This window comes from Dreissena polymorpha, chromosome 11 (assembly GCF_020536995.1).
Source record: "Dreissena polymorpha isolate Duluth1 chromosome 11, UMN_Dpol_1.0, whole genome shotgun sequence".
In the NCBI taxonomy this organism is placed as follows: domain Eukaryota; kingdom Metazoa; phylum Mollusca; class Bivalvia; order Myida; family Dreissenidae; genus Dreissena; species Dreissena polymorpha.
The window spans coordinates 59,963,437-59,982,433 of NC_068365.1; the positions used below are offsets into that span (position 1 = coordinate 59,963,437).

Below are 18,997 nucleotides of genomic sequence, written 5' to 3' on the forward strand. Positions count from 1 at the left end.
GTGAGTTAGAGAGAGAAAATGTAATACCTACGGATGAGCTAAAGAGAAAATGTTCTACCTACAGAAGAGTTAAAGAGAGAAAATGTTCTAGCTACCAGTGAGTTGGAGAGAGAAAATGTTCTACCTACGGATGAGTTAAAGAGAGAAAATGTTCATAAACATAAACAAGAAACGTGCAGTATTTATTGTTTTCTGGTAGAACAATAAATTATGTAATGCATGTGGATTTGCACGTCAGTGAGTGCACTTTAAATGAAAAACAAACTTTTTTCCCCTAAGTCTATGAACAGTATAAATCTAGATTATTAAATCAACAGCATGAAGCATTCTAGTTGGTCAAAATTAAAAGGTTGAAACTGAGTTCAAGATAAAGAAGGGCTTTTTTATCTTGTAGAATGGATGTTTTACACAATTTTGCAAAACTTGCACACACAAAATAATTAACACTTTAAAAAAGTTTGTGACTCTATTTTGAAAAGTTTGAAATACATTTTTTTAAACATTTTTGAACTCATTTATTCACAATTAGAAGGGCCAAGGTCTGCTTCACAAAGACGGAGAAAGTCCCTGCTGGGCAATGTTTGTGTTTGCCAACAAGTTAATGCTCTATCCTTCACAGGAGCTGTGTGAGGGTGGGTGGGTTCATGGGTCACTACTGACCACTCGGTGCCTGTCTCCCACAGGAGCTGTTTCAAGACGCGGATGTGAGGGTGGGTGGGTTAATTGGTCACTACTGACCACTCAGTGCCTGTCTCCCACAGGAGCTGTTCCAAGATGCAGGTGTGAGAGTGGGTGGGTTCATGGGCCACTACTCACCACCCGGGGGCTTCAGTGGGACAGACATTGCAGTCTGCACCATTGAGAAAGGCAACAGCCTCATCAACAGGCTTCTAGAGGACAACAAACTGGACACCCTTGGTACTTAAAGAGATGTTGTCCAAATTGTATTTTCTAAATGAGCCTTTCTCTGGGATAATGGGGCTTAATGCATGTGCATCAAGAGTTATGTCTGCACAGGCTCATCAGGGGCCACGCTTTTATTGTATTTTTGGTTCTTTGCAAAAATCCAGTTAAGTGGGAAAGTATCGTCCCTGATTAGCCTGTGCAGACTGTTTATGCTAATCTTTGCTGACACTTTAAGCACATGCATGCAGCCCAGTTTTCCCAGAAAGAGACTTATATTTACAAAACTAGACCTTCTTGTTAATTTTGTGACCTTCTGCAGTTGTTGTCATCTTTTTATGAGGGCCATATTCATAGAAAATCAGATGAACTATGTTGATTTTTTTTTCAGCAATTCATTGTACTCTTCCTTCTTATAAATGCCATCTTTGGTAAAATGTTACATACTTATGACATTGAAATTTTGTTTGTACTTTTCTCAAACTGGATTAATTTATTGTTACTTTCATGTCTTCTAGCAAGCATATATAGGTTAACTTATAATGTTCATAATAAATATCCTTGTGTTTTGACTGTAACTGCTGAGCGGTGAATTTTTGTACAATTTTTCTTTTACCATTGACATATTGATACAAGAGGTATATTGATCCTTCTCTGTGCTGGAAATTGTTGTCATTTCTTTTTTACCCAGATCACTGAATTTCACTTTGACAAAACACTTAACTAACACTCCCTTAGAGCTAAAAAAAATGTTGGAATGTGTGATTAAAATGGATTTTGCGAGAAATATACATTCATGAATGTGTTTGTACATGCAAGCACATTTTCACAATGTGTAATTCACTTACAAAAATTAATACAACATTTATGTCAATTTGATTTCTTTTATATATATATAAAGTATCTAAAATAATAACCAAACTATGATGTTACAAAACATACATGTATATATAATAAAAACACACTCCAAAACAATGTTTCCAATTCCATATGAAAACAAGACTTCAAATAGCTGTCGCACAGACTTATAATTTTTCAAATGGATGTCCTAAATTACCAAAGGTTGGAACATGGGGTTGAGCATATTTGTTTATTCAATACAGCATCTTATTTCCTAATATTTACAGTTTGTTAATTAGGTAGTTTGGTGACCACTGTACTATTTAAAACATATCAGGAAAATGGGGCTTAATGCATGTGCGTTTTAGTGTTGTTCAAGATTTGCCTGTGACGACACTTCCTGAGTTTATGAAATTTCAGTTTAAAGAAGATCTCTGCTAAAAAAAATATCCAGTGTAGGTAATAAATGTAATCTCAGACAAATCTGGGCAACACTTTACGCAAATCCATTAAGCCCCATTTTCCCAGAGCAAAGCTCCATGCATATTTTCCCACCTCATACAGGTATCATAGTCGTTGATGAGCTCCATCTGATTGGCGACCGTAGCCGTGGATACCTGCTGGAGCTTCTCCTCACCAAGGTCACCTACATGTGTAGTCGACGGCAACAGGGACCAGACGGGTAGGTAAGGCTGATTTCACGTTTTAGTTTTATTAAAACACTTAATATTTTGAATGATAAAACTTATTTGGAAGGATTAGTACCTTGTAACCTTGTTAACATAGCAAGTTGCTCAACCATTTTACATGTCTGTTAATAAGTGCTCTTATATATAACATCAGAAATCAAGACCATAAAGTTTAAGTACCTTGTAACCTTAGCAGATTGTTCAACCATCTCACATATAACATCACAAACCAAGAATGCTAAAATAAATATATCAAAGTGTTCAAACTAACATCTTTAATTTTGTAATTGTGTTTTGTACTTGGACAATTAGAGTAGTTGTGCCAGCTAGCTATTTGGTAGAGCGCTTGACAATAAATCCCAGCATAGTGGGTTCAATCCCCAGCCTGGCAACATGATTTGTGTGGTGATTGGTCATCAAATCCTTTCTATGTCCATTCCCCCTCTCCCCCCTACCTCTGATTGCAGTAGGTCAGTTGCCAGTTAGTAGCATGGGTATGTGCACCTGTTACTGGTAGATCTGCTATCCAAGGAAAAAGTGTGATTGATTTAACTGACCTTTATGATATGACTGAAACACTGTTGAAAAGGCAAATATATAAGCTAGTTGGTGCATTTTAGCCTCAACTGGAAAAACTGGGGTCAATTCATGTGCCTTAAGTGTCATCCTAGATTAGCCTTTGCAGTTCACACCACATAATCAGGGACGACACTTTCTGCTTAAACTTGATTTTTCTATAGAAGAGGCTTTCTTTAAAAAAAAAATCCGTAAAAGGGAAAAGTGCTTCCCTTTTTAGCCTGTGCAGACAGAACAGGCTAATCTGTGATGACACATTTTTATGCTCCCCGAAATATTTCAGGCAGCATATAGTTGCCAGTTTGTAGTTCCTTCCTTCCCTTCATCCTTACTTCCTTACATGTACTTCCTTCTGTCACACTTTTGTTACCATTTCTCATAGCACCTTCAATACTTTACCGATCTCTTTCATATTTGGCATGTAGGTACCTTGCATGGACCTCTACCTTTTGATGAGGTTTGAAGTCATTGGGGTCAAGGTCAAGGTCACCTAGGCTTATTATATACTTTTTCCGTCGCACATTTATTACAGTTTCCCATAGCACCTTTAATACTTTACCGATCTCTTTCATATTTTGCATGTAGGTACCTTGCATGGACTTCTACCTTTTGATGAGGTTTAATGTCACCGGGGTCAAGGTCACAGAGGCTAATAATACATTTTTTCGTCACACTTTTGTTACAGTTTTTCATAGCACCTTCAATACTTTACCGATCTCTTTCATATTTGGCATGCAGGTACCTTGCATGGACCTCTACTTTTTGATGAGGTCACTGGTGTGAAGGTCAAGGTCACCAAGGCTAATAATAGATTTTTCCGTCACACTTTTGTTACAGTTTCTCATAGCACCTTCAATACTTACCGATCTCTTTCATATTTGGCATGTAGGTACCTTGCATGGACCTCTTCCTTTTGATGAGGTTTGAGGTCACTGGTGTCAAGGTCACCGAGGCTAATAATAGATTCACACTTTTTTACAGTTTCTCATAACACCTTCAATTCTTTACCGATCTCTTTTATATTTGCCATGTAGGTACCTTGCATGGACCTCTACCTTTTGATGAGGTTTGAGGTTGCTGGGGTCAAGGTCATCAAGGCTTATAATAGATTTTTTTAGGTTGTTATTAACACATAGATTGACAAAGCGCATCATTGGGGAGCATCCATCAGTTTCACTGATATCCTTGTTTCACATGCATTAAGTCCAGTTTTCCCAGAACTTGACCTTACATTTTTCAGTACAGTTACACCCCCTTCCATCCAGATAGTGGGCATGAGTGCCACTCTTCCAAACCTTGACCTCCTGGAACGCTGGCTGCATGCCGACCTCTACCGCACGGACTTCCGCCCAGTTCCCCTCGCAGAGTGCGTCAAGATAGGGAACCAGGTGTTTGACTCAGAGATGAAACCGCTGCGTGAATTTGACGTGAAGTACGCTGTCAAGGTGAAATCTTGTGGCCTTGTAACGTCATTACAGTAACTTTGCATGGGTGTCATCTGAAAACTGTTTGGTTCGGTTTTGCTGCAGTCCACTGGCTTGTTAAATAGAATTTCTTTTTGTTTCACCATTTTAGCAATGGTGAAAGGTTCCTTCGAATGGGGAGTTAAATGACAAAAGGGGATTTATTTATTTAGATCAGCATGATTGTATGTTTTGTTTCTTACTTTGTTACAGAACGTTTATCAAATGTTTTGCTACAAAGTCAAATACTAGTAAATAATTAACACAAAGTGTCACATCAATTATTCCATCTTGTCGTTGTGTTTTTTTATTTCAATTTCTTACTAGGCCACAACAAATTGATTACGTGTTCGATGGATTTCCCACACCTAAAAATCTTAAACGAAATAAAAATATTTTTATTTTGTGCCTGCAGCAACAATTTGTGCTCCGCACATATTCGTTCAATGATTTAGTTTAATTTAGCCTACATATTTTACGATATAGACTGTTATAGCGCTTTCCGATATTGATTTGTTTATAGTAAAAGAATGGCGGCGTCCGTCTGCTTCCTTGTGTCAGCGAAAGATGTTAATGGAAACGTTATTTTTCCGCCAGATGCAATCAATCATCCCATTACTGATGATTTCCGTGCTTTGTTCCTCGCAGTAGCATCTGCATCGGGATTTCATTGAAACTTGATATGAGTATATATATTGATAAGAGGATGATGCACATTGGCGTTGTCCATCTGTCCAGGAAACTTTTGTGTCCTGAAGTATATTGGCGAGGGATATCAATTAAACAAATTTGCTTGTTTAAATTGATTTGATTAAAAAATTGTTCCCTCTTATTGTTGTTCTACTATTGTATAATAGTACTTGTCATTATACTATAATGTATACTAGTCTATTTTGCACTCAAATTATACCAATATATGTGCTATGTTAAAATATAGAATCAATTTATATAAACAACATTAGTTTGTTGTTTTTTTTCGCTTTTCCCTCGCCTGCGATTTAAAAAAAAATGGAATAAAAATAAATTTATTTTTATTTCGCTCGCTCGCTCAATTTTTTGTTTTGCTAAAATCCGTAGAACACATCATCAATTCGTTGTGGCCCTACAACAACAAAGAAAACAATACATACATCTATTTAAGTTATTTATAAATGCAAAAGCCTTCTTGGATTTTTTCTTTTGGAAAAATTATATACAAGAACAAGAACAAGAAATAATAACTGGAACTAGAACCAAGCAAGTTTGAAGGGGGCAAAAATGAGAGTTACATTCAGCTAGTGTGTCCAAAACAAACCACATTCCTTATAAGAAAAACAACAACAAAACAACAATTGCTATATGGTACTAAGAATGTGACAGTTGGTGTCTGTCTATCTACAGGGAGATGAGGACCATGTTGTTCCACTGTGCATAGAGACAATGAGGGGAGGTCACTCCATCCTGATATTCTGTCCCACCAAGAACTGGTGTGAGAGCCTTGCTGAGCAGGTTGCCAGGGAACTCTACAGGTTGCTAAGGGACCCGTCACTAGCGGTGCACAAACAACCAGGTATACTGAAAAAAGGGGTTAGAAGTGCAAAAACCAATCCTCCATGTTTTGTACAATGTTAAATGACTTAAAAGAGTTTTTTGTAAAAAGGAAGTAGTATGAAATCACAGATGTTAATTTTATGTGACACAATTTCTTGAATAATTATGGCTGTCCAGAATTTTGTTTTCTACATGGCTTAAGAAAATTCCTTATTTAATTTTCTTACAATTAAATTATGCCTTCCTTCGAAGAAGAGGAGAAATATTTCTTTCCACCTGTCAGTTGGTTGGTAGGTCTGTATGTAAATCTGAAGACCATTTTTTCTGTGTTATATTTTAAGAACGCTTTGACCTACTACCTTGGACATAGGTGTGATAGTTTTTTGGGATAGTAGGAAGACACCTATTGATTTTGAGGTCAAAGCTGAATGTCACAGGGGCTTGTAATGTAAAACTTGTTTCTGCAAAATTTCTGTAGAAAGCTTTGTACTATCATGCAAATTTAAAAAGTGTTTTCTGTTCCAAAAGGCAAGACTTCTATTGATTTTGAGGTCACTAGTTTTAAGGTCAAGATCACAGGGGTTTTAAAAGTAAATTTGTTGTTGCACTTTATTTTGAGAACGCTTTGCCCTGTGATCATGCAAACTGATATACTGGCTACTTGTGAGGGAAAAAAGAGGTCACAAGGTCAAAGACCAAGAACTCACAAACTTGTATCTTTTTTTTTTCAGCATGATACCTAAAAAACACTTTGACCTACAATCATTGCAATGTGTATGCCACTTTCTTGGAAACAAAGAATAACTTTGAGGCCATCAGGTCAAAGTTTAAGGTCACAGGGGCTTGTAACAAGAAATTCATTTTGGCGCAATGTCTTGAGATAGCTTTTATCCACAATCATGCATATTGGTAGAGTGCTTACATGGGTGGATAGGAAGGTGACAAAATTTGAGGTCATCAGATCAAAAAGTCACAGGGGCTTATATCCTGAAATTTGTTACTGCATAATTATAGAGAACCCCTTTATCTATGATTAAACAGCATTCTTAGATTGAACAAATCAATAAAGTTGATTGCTTATCATTACTGAAACTTAAACTTTCCATACCTGTACATATCAGAGGGAGGGGCCAGTGATGTGCTGGTGCTGCCTCTAGACCCCAGGACCCTGCTGGACACCCTCGAGCAGCTGAGGAGGACCCCTGTAGGACTTGACTCTGTCCTGGCCCGCACTGTACAGTACGGTGTAGCCTACCACCATGCAGGTATGTACAGTACGATGTAGCCTACCACCATGCAGGTATGTACAGTACGGTGCAGCCTACCAACATTCAGGCTTGTACAGTACAGTGTAGCCTACCACCATGCAGGTATTAACAGTAGGGTGTAACCTGCCACCATGCAGCTATGTACAGTACAGTGTGGCCTTCCACCATGCAGGTATGTAAAGTACGGTGCAGCCTGCCATCAAACAGGTATGTACAGAATGGTGTAGCCTACCACCATGCAGGTATGTACAGTATGGTGTAGCCTACCACCATGCAGGTATGAACAGTACAGTGTAGCCTAGCACCATGCAGGTATTTACAGTACGATGTAGCCTACACCATGCCAAGGTATGTACAGTACGTTGTAGCCTACCATCATTCAGGTATGTACAGAACAGTGTAGCCTACCACCATGCAGGTATTAACAGTACGGTGTAGCCTGCCATCATAAGGTTTGTACAGTACAGTGTAGCCGACCACCATGCAGGTATGTACAGTACGGTGTTGCCTACCACCATGCAGGTATTTACAGTACGGTGTAGGCCAGCATCATGCAGGTATGTACAGTACAGTGTAGCCTACCACCATGCAGATATGAACAGTACAGTGTAGCCTTCCGCCATACAGGTATGTACAGTATGGTGTAGCCTACCATCATACAGGTATGTACAGTACAATGTAGCCTACCACCATGCAGGTATGTACACTACGGTGTAGCCTGTCACCATGCAGCTATGTACAGTACCGTGTAGCCTTCCACCATGCAGGTATGTACAGTACGGTGTAGCCTGCCACCATGCAGGTATGTACAGTATGGTGTAGCCGACCACCATGCAGGTATGTACAGTACGGTGGAGCCTACCACCATGCAGGTATGTACAGTATGGTGTAGCCTACCATCATGCAGGTATGTACATTACAGTGTAGCCTACCACCATGCAGTTATGTACAGTACAGTGTAGCCTACCATTATGCAGGTTTGTACAATACGGTGTAGCCTACCATCATACAGGTATGTACAGTACGGGCTTGCATTGCAGGTTACATTTTACTTATAGTCCTGTAGGCTTAACCTCCTTCCTGGCCCAGACTGTACAGTGCTGTGTTGCCTTCTACCGTGAAGGTATCAATATAGAGTGTAGTATGATGGTCCATTTCACTATCTCTAAACCCCAAGGGTCTCTCTTCTGTAAGATGCAACATTTTTTATGTTTTTAATTTAAGGCTTATTTTTCCTTACCAAAGAATTGTTCAAGGATTTCCTTAAGTTTCATTACATCGCTTGTCATTAAAACTGTAAATACTGAGTGAGTGCCCTTATGTGTAAAATAGTTATCTGACATGATAAAAAACTGCTAAAGATTATTTTGCAAATGATAAGCAAAAATTTCTTGATATCTATTAAGTTTTCAACCTTTGTTATAATGGTGTTCTTTTTAGTAAGATAGTATAATCTATAATTGAGCCACACTATGAGAATACAGGGCTTATTGCATGTGCAGTCTGCAAAGGCTAATTTGGGACAAATATTTTTACCTTGGCTGGATTTTTGCGAACAAATAATTGCATAATGTCCTTAATTGTTGTCCGTGATAAGCCTGTGCAGACTGCACTGGGTAATATGGGACGGCACTTTACGAACATTTATTAAGCCCAGTTTTACCAGAGCACAACTATTTTTCAATGCTCATATAGCTGCATCTCCTTCCCATTGCCAGGTCTTACATTTGATGAGCGAGACATCATAGAGGGGGCATTCCGTCAGGGCATACTGAAGGTGCTGGTTGCTACATCCACCCTGTCGTCAGGGGTCAACCTGCCTGCACGCAGGGTCCTCATACGCACCCCAGTGTTCCACGGTGGTCAAATGATCGACTTCCTCACATACAAGCAGATGATTGGGCGCGCTGGCAGAAAAGGGGTCGACACCGCAGGTTAGGGGCAGACATGTACACTCACATTTCTTGAAGAGTGAAGTATGAGTTAATGATGAGTAGTAAAATTAAAAGAGTCCATGCCGACATGAAGTCACTTGTTCGTTGATTTGAAGTTTGAGTTTGTTTGGAATTTTTAAATACCATATAGAGATTTTTTAAATGCAAGTTTGAATATTTTATTTAAATAATCATGCTTAATGTTGCTGAGTTGGCATGACATTGGCCATTGCTACTCAGTTTATTTAGAATTATTCTCGATCATCTGAAACCATAATTGAGTTACATCATATTGACTGGTGTTTATTAATTACACAAAACAAAATAAAAAAAGCTTGCGATTCTACCATGCTGGGATGAGCAGAAACTTCATAAATCAATATCAGATTCACTGTCAAATGACTCCTTCGAGCCTCGTTCTGAGAAATCCGGGCTTAATGCATGTTTGCACAGAGTCCCCACATATTAAACTGTGCGCTCTGTGAACTCTGCACTGGCTAATCAGGTAGCACTTTTTCCGCTCTTATAGAATTGTACGTTTAAAGGAGGTTACTTCTTAAGACAAATCCTGTTGGCGGACAGGCTTTAAAGGACCCCATCTGGTCAATGGTATTTATAATTTAAAAGAAAATCTCTTGTAAACATAAATCCAGTTCAGGCAGAAAGTGTTGTCCCTGATAAGTCTGTGCAGACGACGTGTTTTGCCCAGTCTAAGCCCAGTTTTGTAATAGCATTGCAATCTTGTTACCTGAGATGAAAACCAGGTGTTATTTGTGCTGTTTCAGGGGAGAGCATCCTGCTATGTAAGGCTGCAGACAGACCCAAGGCCGAGGCCCTGGTGAGGGGGGCCCTACCGCCTGTACACAGCACGCTGGTCAGGAGTGAAGGTACTGGGCTGGATACTTGTATGCAAATAGGTCTAGTTCTGAGAAATTGGGCTTAAAGGGTGTTGCTGCAGTTTTGTTGATTTTTTTCCATCTAATAGATTTTGTCTAAAATTTATATTTAAGATATATATACAAATACTATATGAAAAATTAAATAAAAACATAAGGTCACCGGCCTGGTTTTGATTTTATTCACCATTATATAACATGTACTTTTTCAATAAAACTGAAAAATCTCTAAATGCGTAAAAATAATTAATAACCTATAAAATTGGCAACATGTAGATATTATATAAGCTAAGATACATCATATACCATTTTATTAAACCACACACTACCAATAAAATTGAGTACACAAGTTAATTTTTAAGAAATTTATTTTTTATAATTTTTATGACACCCAAAATAAACGTCATTTTTTTACTATTGTAACCACATAAATGGAATTAATTTTTTTATGTCTAATTGAATTCTGCGAAACTGCTCAAATATGTTCATCTTCGTATTGTCATCATAAAACACAAATAATAAAAGGGGGTCACCGCACTTTTAACAGAGATTTTTTTGTTTTAACTATCCCTACTGTAAACGTAAAATTTAATAAAATACAGAAAATAGGCAAAACCCAAGTAATGGTACATAGATTGTTAGAAATATGCATAAACATGAGAAATTGTTTACAATCTTAACTGGGATAACAACAGCTAACCAAACGACATTAATAAAAGACAATATTTAATCACAAACATAATGCCATACAGTATCAAACTCGACCTTTATCATAAATAATTTACATGTACTTGTTCACTGATTTCGGCATGTTTTGAAGTTTGTGATTAAATGCTTTAAGATGATAAATGTTAACAACAGGACTAAAGAGCTCCAGTAAAACAAGAATGGAATTAAAGAAAGTAAAAAAAGTAATAAAAAAAGTTGACCCCACCTGGAATCAAACCAATGACAATTATATTATGAACCAACTCAGTGATTTCTGATGATTGTGATAATAAAAATATTGAGTTGTGATAATAGCATCATCTGTGTTGCTATAAATATATCCAAGGATAAATAAACTGCCGCAACACCCCTTAATGCATGTGTGTTAATTGTTGTCCTATATTAGCATGTGTGTTAATTGTTGTCCTATATTAGCATGTGTATTAATTGTTGTCCTATATTAGCATGTGTGTGTTCAGGGTTTTTTTTTACTAAGAAAGTGACGCCGATATTCGGCGTCTTCCCCTACCAGAATTTTTCCCCTAAAAATACAATTTTCCCTCCAATAATATATTTTTTCACCAACATATAATATTTTACCCTCAAAGAAATGTTTTTTTTTTTCTTTTGGGAAATCGACACTTATCCAATTTGTACCATGTACAACGATCTCGCTCTCTCTCTTTTTCCCGACGAACACTCAAATCTGGGAATACCAGTGATTCTTAATATAGCTCTTAAATTACGTCATGGAAACCGGGCAACTAATCGTATTAATCATGTGACTATTTTACTGGATTCCGTTCTTGCGCGAGAAGGGTGTTTCGTCAATTGATTACCGGAAACCAGTCGAATTTTCATCCGGGTTATGTGAAAGCCAAGATGTAAATGTTAAAACAGAAAAAAAGTCTCACAATTGGCGTTCATACACAAACAAAATAAAACGTTCGGACTTGATAAATATTAATTGCGTCGACGCATTTTTTAAGAATGAATCATCAAAAACCGTTGAAACCCAGCAGGATTCGGAGGTACATGTAATCAACATCGAACATTGTGAAAGTGAAAGTACACAATCGGCAGCTACCGCACCTTTCCCTTCCAATACTGTAGCAGACCTAAATCATCTACCCATTCATCATGAAATTGAAATCAAAATATTGACCTCGTCCCCCGGCCCCAGTTGAAAACATTTCCCGTTATTAGATCTACCCCTGCAACTTTATTTAGGACTTTGACTTTAATATCATACTTGTTCATGTGTTTAAGAACAAAAAGGTCAGAGACATGCCTCTTTTTCTAAAAAAAAACCCTGAGTGAGTTATAGAAATTGAAATGAACAGTTTTTATTTTTTCCCCAAATATGTCTCTTTCGCGCTCTATTTTCCCCTTTTACCCAGCGTCCAGCGTCTTCCCCTTTTTCTAAAAAAAAAACCTGGTGTTAATTGTTGTCCTATATTAGCCTGTGTGTTAATTGTTGTCCTATATTAGCATGTGTGTTAATTGTTGTCCTTTATTAGCATGTGTGTTAATTGTTGTCCTATATTAGCATGTGTGTTAATTGTTGTCCTATATAAGCATGTGTGTTAATTGTTGTCCTATATCAGCCTGTGTGTTAATTGTTGTCCTATATTAGCATGTGTGTTAATTGTTGTCCTATATTAGCATGTGTGTTAATTGTTGTCCTATATTAGCATGTGTGTTAATTGTTGTCCTATATTAGCCTGTGTGTTAATTGTTGTCCTATATTAGCATGTGTGTTAATTGTTGTCCTATATTAGCCTGTGTGTTAATTGTTGTCCTATACTAGCATGTGTGTTAATTGTTGTCCTATATTAGCCTGCGCAGCCTGCTTATGCCTATAAGGGATGATGCTTTTTGCTCAGACCGTACTTTCATTTAAAACAGACATCATTTAAACAAAAAAATGTGTAAAAGCAGAAAGTGTCATCTCTGATCAGCCTGTGCAGACTGCACTGGCTAATCCGGGATGACACTTTACGCTTATGCCTTAAATCCAGTTTATTAGAACAAAGGCTCGAATCTAAGCATCTTATTCAGCAGTGTCAGGGATAAAAGCTGTAACATTGGTCCCTTTAATGAGTTCCATGCCACATTTGTGAGAGTGCACAGGCAATCATGGGACAAAACTTTACACACTTGCATTAAGCTCCATTTTGCTGGAACAAGGCTCATTTTGAATGTTAAGTCTGAGCTCAGATTGTTCCTGATTTAATGCGAGTTGATATGTGTTTTTAACTGGATCTTTTACAATCTATTGAACATGTATTTCCCCTGTAGGAGAGTCCCTGAGTTCCAGCATGAAGCGAGCCATCCTGGAGGTGGTGGTGAGTGGGGTAGCAGGCTGCCCCTGGGACGTGGAGACCTACGCCTCCTGTACGCTGCTGGCCTCCTCCATGGCGGGGGAGGGGACTAGACTGTGCGGGGAAGGGTCTGGCCAGGGCGGGACTGGAAACATGATTTAGGAGAGCATACAGTTCCTACTTGACAACGAGTTTGTCTGCATGCAGAAGATAGCTGATAAGAATGGTCAGTAATGAAATGGTTTCGGCCCATATTAACCAAACAATTCTTAGACTTTAGTCTTAAAACTATAATGTTCTAAACCTACATGAAGGTGAAGTATTGCATGGTAGTTAACACCTATAGTTAAATCATGCATTTTTATGCTTCGGTAGGGTGGCATATAGCAGTCGCACTATCTGTCTGTCTGTCTGTCCGTCCGTCTGTCCGTCACACTTTTGCAATTAGGTTTTGAAAAATACTCATATCTTCTATGTCGCTTAAGATGTAACCTTCATATTTGGTATGCATGTGAATATGGACAAGGCCTTTCCATACGCACAAAAATTTTGACCCCTGTGACCTTTACCTTGAACTTAGGGTCCGCGTTTAGGTTTCAAATCTGCATTTAGGTTTCGAAAAATGCTCAGAACTTCTATCAAATCGTTTTTCGGGGGCATATGCCATCCTATGGAGACAGCTTTGGTTTTAGAAAAAAAAATAATTCAATAAGCATCTTGTTTTATCCTGTATTTATGCAAACTTGCAGGTATTGTTATTGAGTCTTAGACAATTTTTCACTATTTATATTTAAGTCTAAGATATTGTTTGTCAATACTTGCCCTGTACTTGAGATTTATGTTAACCTTTTGTATAGTTATTAATGCAGTTCAGTAATTTACATTAACAGTTGCTGAGATACGCATTTTTACGCAAATATAGTCACTTAAAAAACAAATTAAATTGCTTACCTTTGTTTTTAAACGATAAAAGTTTTAAGGCTTTATTTCCAACCCTAAGATACTGATGAGCAGTAAACAGCAAACATGTACAACCTAAATAGCCTGCGAGTAATTCACAGGCTGTTATGCTGGTTGCCATTTTCACTTTGCTTCTGAGTGGAATAGGGTTAACCTTTTGTATGACATGGATACAATTCATGAAGAAAAGACAAATAATGTCAGTGGAGATTGTTGCATAGGCTTTCTGTGAGTATGCAGACATGTGTTGTGTGATTAACCAGGTTTTCCGAAGGAAAAAACTGGTTATAAGATTGGCGAATGCGGGCGGGCTGGCTGGCGGGCGGGCAGAACAAGCTTGTCCGGGCCATAACTTTGTCGTTCATTGTCAGATTTTAAAATCATTTGGCACATTTGTTCACCATCATTGGACGGTGTGTCGCGCGAAATAATTACGTCGATATCTCCAAGGTCAAGGTCACACTTTGAGTTCAAAGGTCATAAATGGCCATAAATGAGCTTGTCCTGGCCATAACTATGTCATTCATTGTGAGATTTTAAAATCATTTGGCACATTTGTTCACCATCATGGGACGGTGTGTCGCACGAAAGAATCACGTCAATATCTCCAATGTCAAGGTCGCCACGACTAAAAATAGATTTAAAAAAAAAAAAAAATTACAAAGGGGGTTTATTTTGTTTGTTCATTTCAAAAGTTCAGTTTGAGTTTTCTCCCTTTATCAGATTTTTTTTCACAATGAAAACCTGGTTTTGTGACAATTTTGTCCCTTGTTTTTGTTTGTTTTGAGCAGTTTCAATAAAGTTGTTATCAACAATTATTTTTTTTATTTATTAACCAAGAATTATATAAGCAGAGGATGCACTTAATTTGAATAATAATGCAAACATGGCAAACAAATTGTATACATTATTGTTTAACAATTGAGAACCCCCCCCCCCCCCCCCCCGCCAAACAAAAAGTTACTTCTTTGAAGAAATGTTATTTTATTAAAAGTTTTTATTTAAATGTACAAGTTATGCTCTGGACAAATGGAGCATGTGCAAAAAGTGTCATCTTAGATAAGCCTTGGATGACACTTTCAGCCTTAACCATGTTTTTGCTAATGATGAGACTTCTTTTAAACAAAAATACAATTAAAGCAGGAATAATTGTCCATTGCTAATCGTGGATGACACTTTACCCACATTGATTGAGCTGAGTTATTGTCCATTGCTAATCGTGGATGACACTTTACCCACATTGATTGAGCTGAGTTTTCCATTGCTAATTGTGGATGACACTTTACCCACATTGATTGAGCAGAGTTTTCCATTGCTAATCGTGGATGACACTTTACCCACATTGATTGAGCTGAGTTTTCCATTGCTAATTGTGGATGACACTTTACCCACATTGATTGAGCAGAGTTTTCCATTGCTAATCGTGGATGACACTTTACCCACATTGATTGAGCAGAGTTTTCCATTGCTAATCGTGGATGACACTTTACCCACATTGATTGAGCAGAGTTTTCCATTGCTAATCCTGGATGACACTTTACCCACATTGATTGAGCTGAGTTTTCCATTGCTAATCGTGGATGACACTTTACCCACATTGATTGAGCAGAGTTTTCCATTGCTAATCGTGGATGACACTTTACCCACATTGATTGAGCTGAGTTGTCCCTGAGCAAGGCTCAAATATATGTTACACCCACTGCAGGGGAGGTAACCCAGCGGTTTGTGCCGACCCAGCTGGGATGTGCATTTCTCTCCTCCTCCATATCGCCTGACGAGGGCCTAGTGGTGTTCTCAGAGCTTCAGCGCGCCAGGCAGTGCTTCGTGCTCGAGAATGAACTACATATCATATACCAGGTACTAATAATCCTGGTAACCTTAACCAGGTACTACCATGACTGATGAGCTGACATTTAAGCCACGTTCTGGGAAAACTTTGTGAAATCAATGTGTATAAAAGGTTGTCCAAGATTAGTCTTTGTAGTCCATACAGGCTTATCAGGGACAACACTTTTGTAGTGCATACAGGCTAATCAGGGACAACACTTTTGTAGTCCATACAGGCTAATCAGGGACATCACTTTTGGTCTAAACTAGAGTAATAATCTAGCTTTAAACTGGGTCTTTGATTACAAGCGCCTCACATACTTGGTATAAACTCACGTGGGGTGAGAGATAGAGTGAAATAGCAGGGTGCTAAGCCTAATACTTCAGGATTTTCCACTACTTTATCTCTTGATTGGTCCACCCAAAAAGTGTTGTAATATTTAGAGTGGGTTTTTTTTCAACATATTAAATGAAAAATTGAAAATTATGCTAGAAAACTGTGTTATATGTACATGGCCATAGATTTATCAAATGACTGTAAAATCATTAATATATTGATCTGCATGTAATTGTGTGGTTTCTCAAACAAGAACTTTTCTGCATACATATATTTGTGGATTTCTGATTTGGGGAAAAAAGGAATTTTTGGATATGTTTGTGTAAAATTTGTGGATTAGATAACCAATGGAATCAACAAAGATATATCCAACAAATGATTTGACAGTATTATAAAATGTGACCAGTCCAGACCAGCTTTCCATCATACCCTTTTAAACTGGCCCAATACCTTTTGCCATACATGCCATACGTCCCGGATTGTCCGGGACAGTCCCGGAAATGAAGAACTTGTCCCGCTGTCCCGGAAATCTGTCAAATGTCCCGGAATTTACAAAATCCATATATACATGTACCTTATCTTAGGCTTAACTGCACCTCGAATCTGTGTATATCTGCAGCGTCTCTTTGACAATGCTTACCCGAATAGGCAGACTACGCTACGTGTCAAAATCGATCAATTAACAGGGGTCCTGTTATCATATCGATTGTCTCACGTTTGCGGTCATACCGAAAAGGCGGCATTGTTTAATGTGGTTGTTAATTGACTTTAATCTACTAACTACGTCATTATTTCCCGCTGCGTAAGGGCAAAGGATAGTTGTTCACACATCTGAAGTCCAACATCGCTGAGTAAAAAATTAAAAGCAGTTTATGTTCGCACGTTTAACCGACAAAGAAGTTGAGTAAAAAGTAAGCATATAAAATCGTCATCCTCACTAGGTTTATCTTGTCTTGTTCTAAACCCCCAGTGAATGAATGAATAAAAGCGTATCAACAACTACGCGCTACACACCGGTCTTAATAACAATACTGCAGTGACGTCACCATCTATGTTTAGAACGCTTACACTGAAAACACGTGGTTTGTATCTAGTAACGGAAGTAGTAATGTTTAATTTGACGTTAATAGATTAAGTGTATTTCGGATCGGCTTTCGAACTTTTGCAATTAACGATGCGAAACAAAAAAAAAACGTACCAAAAATGCTATGTCTATAAATATAGCTACATTTTATACATGTCCCGGAAAATCCGCAAAAGTCCCGGACAATTCAACTCAATGTCCCGGAATTGGTCTGAAAAATTATGGCATGTATGCTTTTGCAATTCTTTCTTTCCTCATGTTGACCTCCAGGTGACCCCAATCTATGCCCAGATAGACACCATAGACTGGCTGCAGTACTTCAGCATCTGGGAGGGCCTCTCAACAGGCATGAAACGGGTCGCTGAGCTGGTCGGGGTCACAGAAGCCTTCCTGGCCAAGGCCATTAGGGGCCACATCCCTAACAAGACGTACGAGCAGTTGAAGACGCTGGCGATACACAAGCGGTTCTACACGTGCCTGGTTCTCCATGACCTGGTACAGGAGATGCCCCTGGGCGCTGTGTGCAGCAAGTATGGCTGTAACAAGGGCCAGCTACAGAGTCTGCAGCAGTCTGCTGCTACGTTTGCAGGTGAGTTAGCTGGACTAGTATGAGATATAATTTACAGTTGTTTTTGACCATTTTAGGAATGGGGCCGGGTCTCTTTGGATTGGGAAAAATAACATGGTTTTTTGCTTAAATTGGGAAATTATTGTTGCTGTTTTTTTGTTAACAAATGCTTTAACATTGGGAATAAAAGTGATGTGAATAAATTGACTAAGGTTAACTTATAGACCTTGATTGAAGATGAACTAACTAAATGTTGAGATTTATTTGTAATTTTCTTTATATTATTTTATTTTAAACCTTCAATTGGGAAGTTTTGGATTCCATTTGGGAAAAATATATATACGTTTTTCCTTTGGGAAGCGATGTCCCCACAGGCCCGAAATTTAATTAAAAAAACACTAATTTATATGTTTATTTGTGTATATATATAGAGTAAAGGTGATTTGTTTGAGTTGCAGTTTTATAGATAAAGCAACAAACACTTGAGCCGCGTTTTGGGAACACTGGGCTCAAAGCATGTACTAAAGTGTCATCTAAGATTAGCCTGTATAGTCAGCACAGGCTTAATATTGACAACATTCTTTTATGGAATTGCATATTAGCGCAGGCTTATCTGGGACAGCTTTTTACACACATGCATTAAAATCCAGGGGACCGTTTCAATAAGATATCGTATCATAAATATTACGATATCGTAACTCGGGTAGTTGCGAGTAGATTTACGATTCTCGTAAACCGTTTCGATAACGCCCGCGTAACTTTCCTCATAAAACGCTCTCGTAATCTACGATTTCTTTATTGTACATTCTGTTTTCTTTGGGGTTATATTCAAAATGTCAACAGTCAGAGTGAAGGATCAATGGGGTTCACAGGGTTTAATGTAAAGTCCTCGGCAGTCAGAGTGAAGGATCAATGGGGTTCACAGGGATTTACATGTACAGTCCACGGCAGTCAGAGTGAAGGACCAATGGGGTTCACAGAGGTTTACATGTACAGTCCTCGGCAGTCAGAGTGAAGGATCAATGGGGTTCACAGGGGTTTACATGTACAGTCCTCGGCAGTCAGAGTGAAGGATCAATGGGGTTCACAG

The 18,997-nt window shown here is 38.3% G+C and overlaps 1 protein-coding gene across 1 annotated transcript in view; it reads left to right on the forward strand.

Annotated features, from left to right (window-relative positions):
* The window catches only part of LOC127849877 (DNA polymerase theta-like), a 51,406-nt gene that overhangs the window by 14,988 nt on the left and 17,421 nt on the right, over nt 1-18,997 (forward strand). Inside the window, 10 exon segments of the mRNA XM_052382629.1 lie at nt 762-918; nt 2,308-2,425; nt 4,249-4,453; nt 5,852-6,020; nt 7,123-7,266; nt 8,988-9,203; nt 9,989-10,090; nt 13,109-13,357; nt 15,797-15,948; nt 17,610-17,928. Coding sequence (XP_052238589.1) covers nt 762-918; nt 2,308-2,425; nt 4,249-4,453; nt 5,852-6,020; nt 7,123-7,266; nt 8,988-9,203; nt 9,989-10,090; nt 13,109-13,357; nt 15,797-15,948; nt 17,610-17,928 — 1,831 coding nt within the window.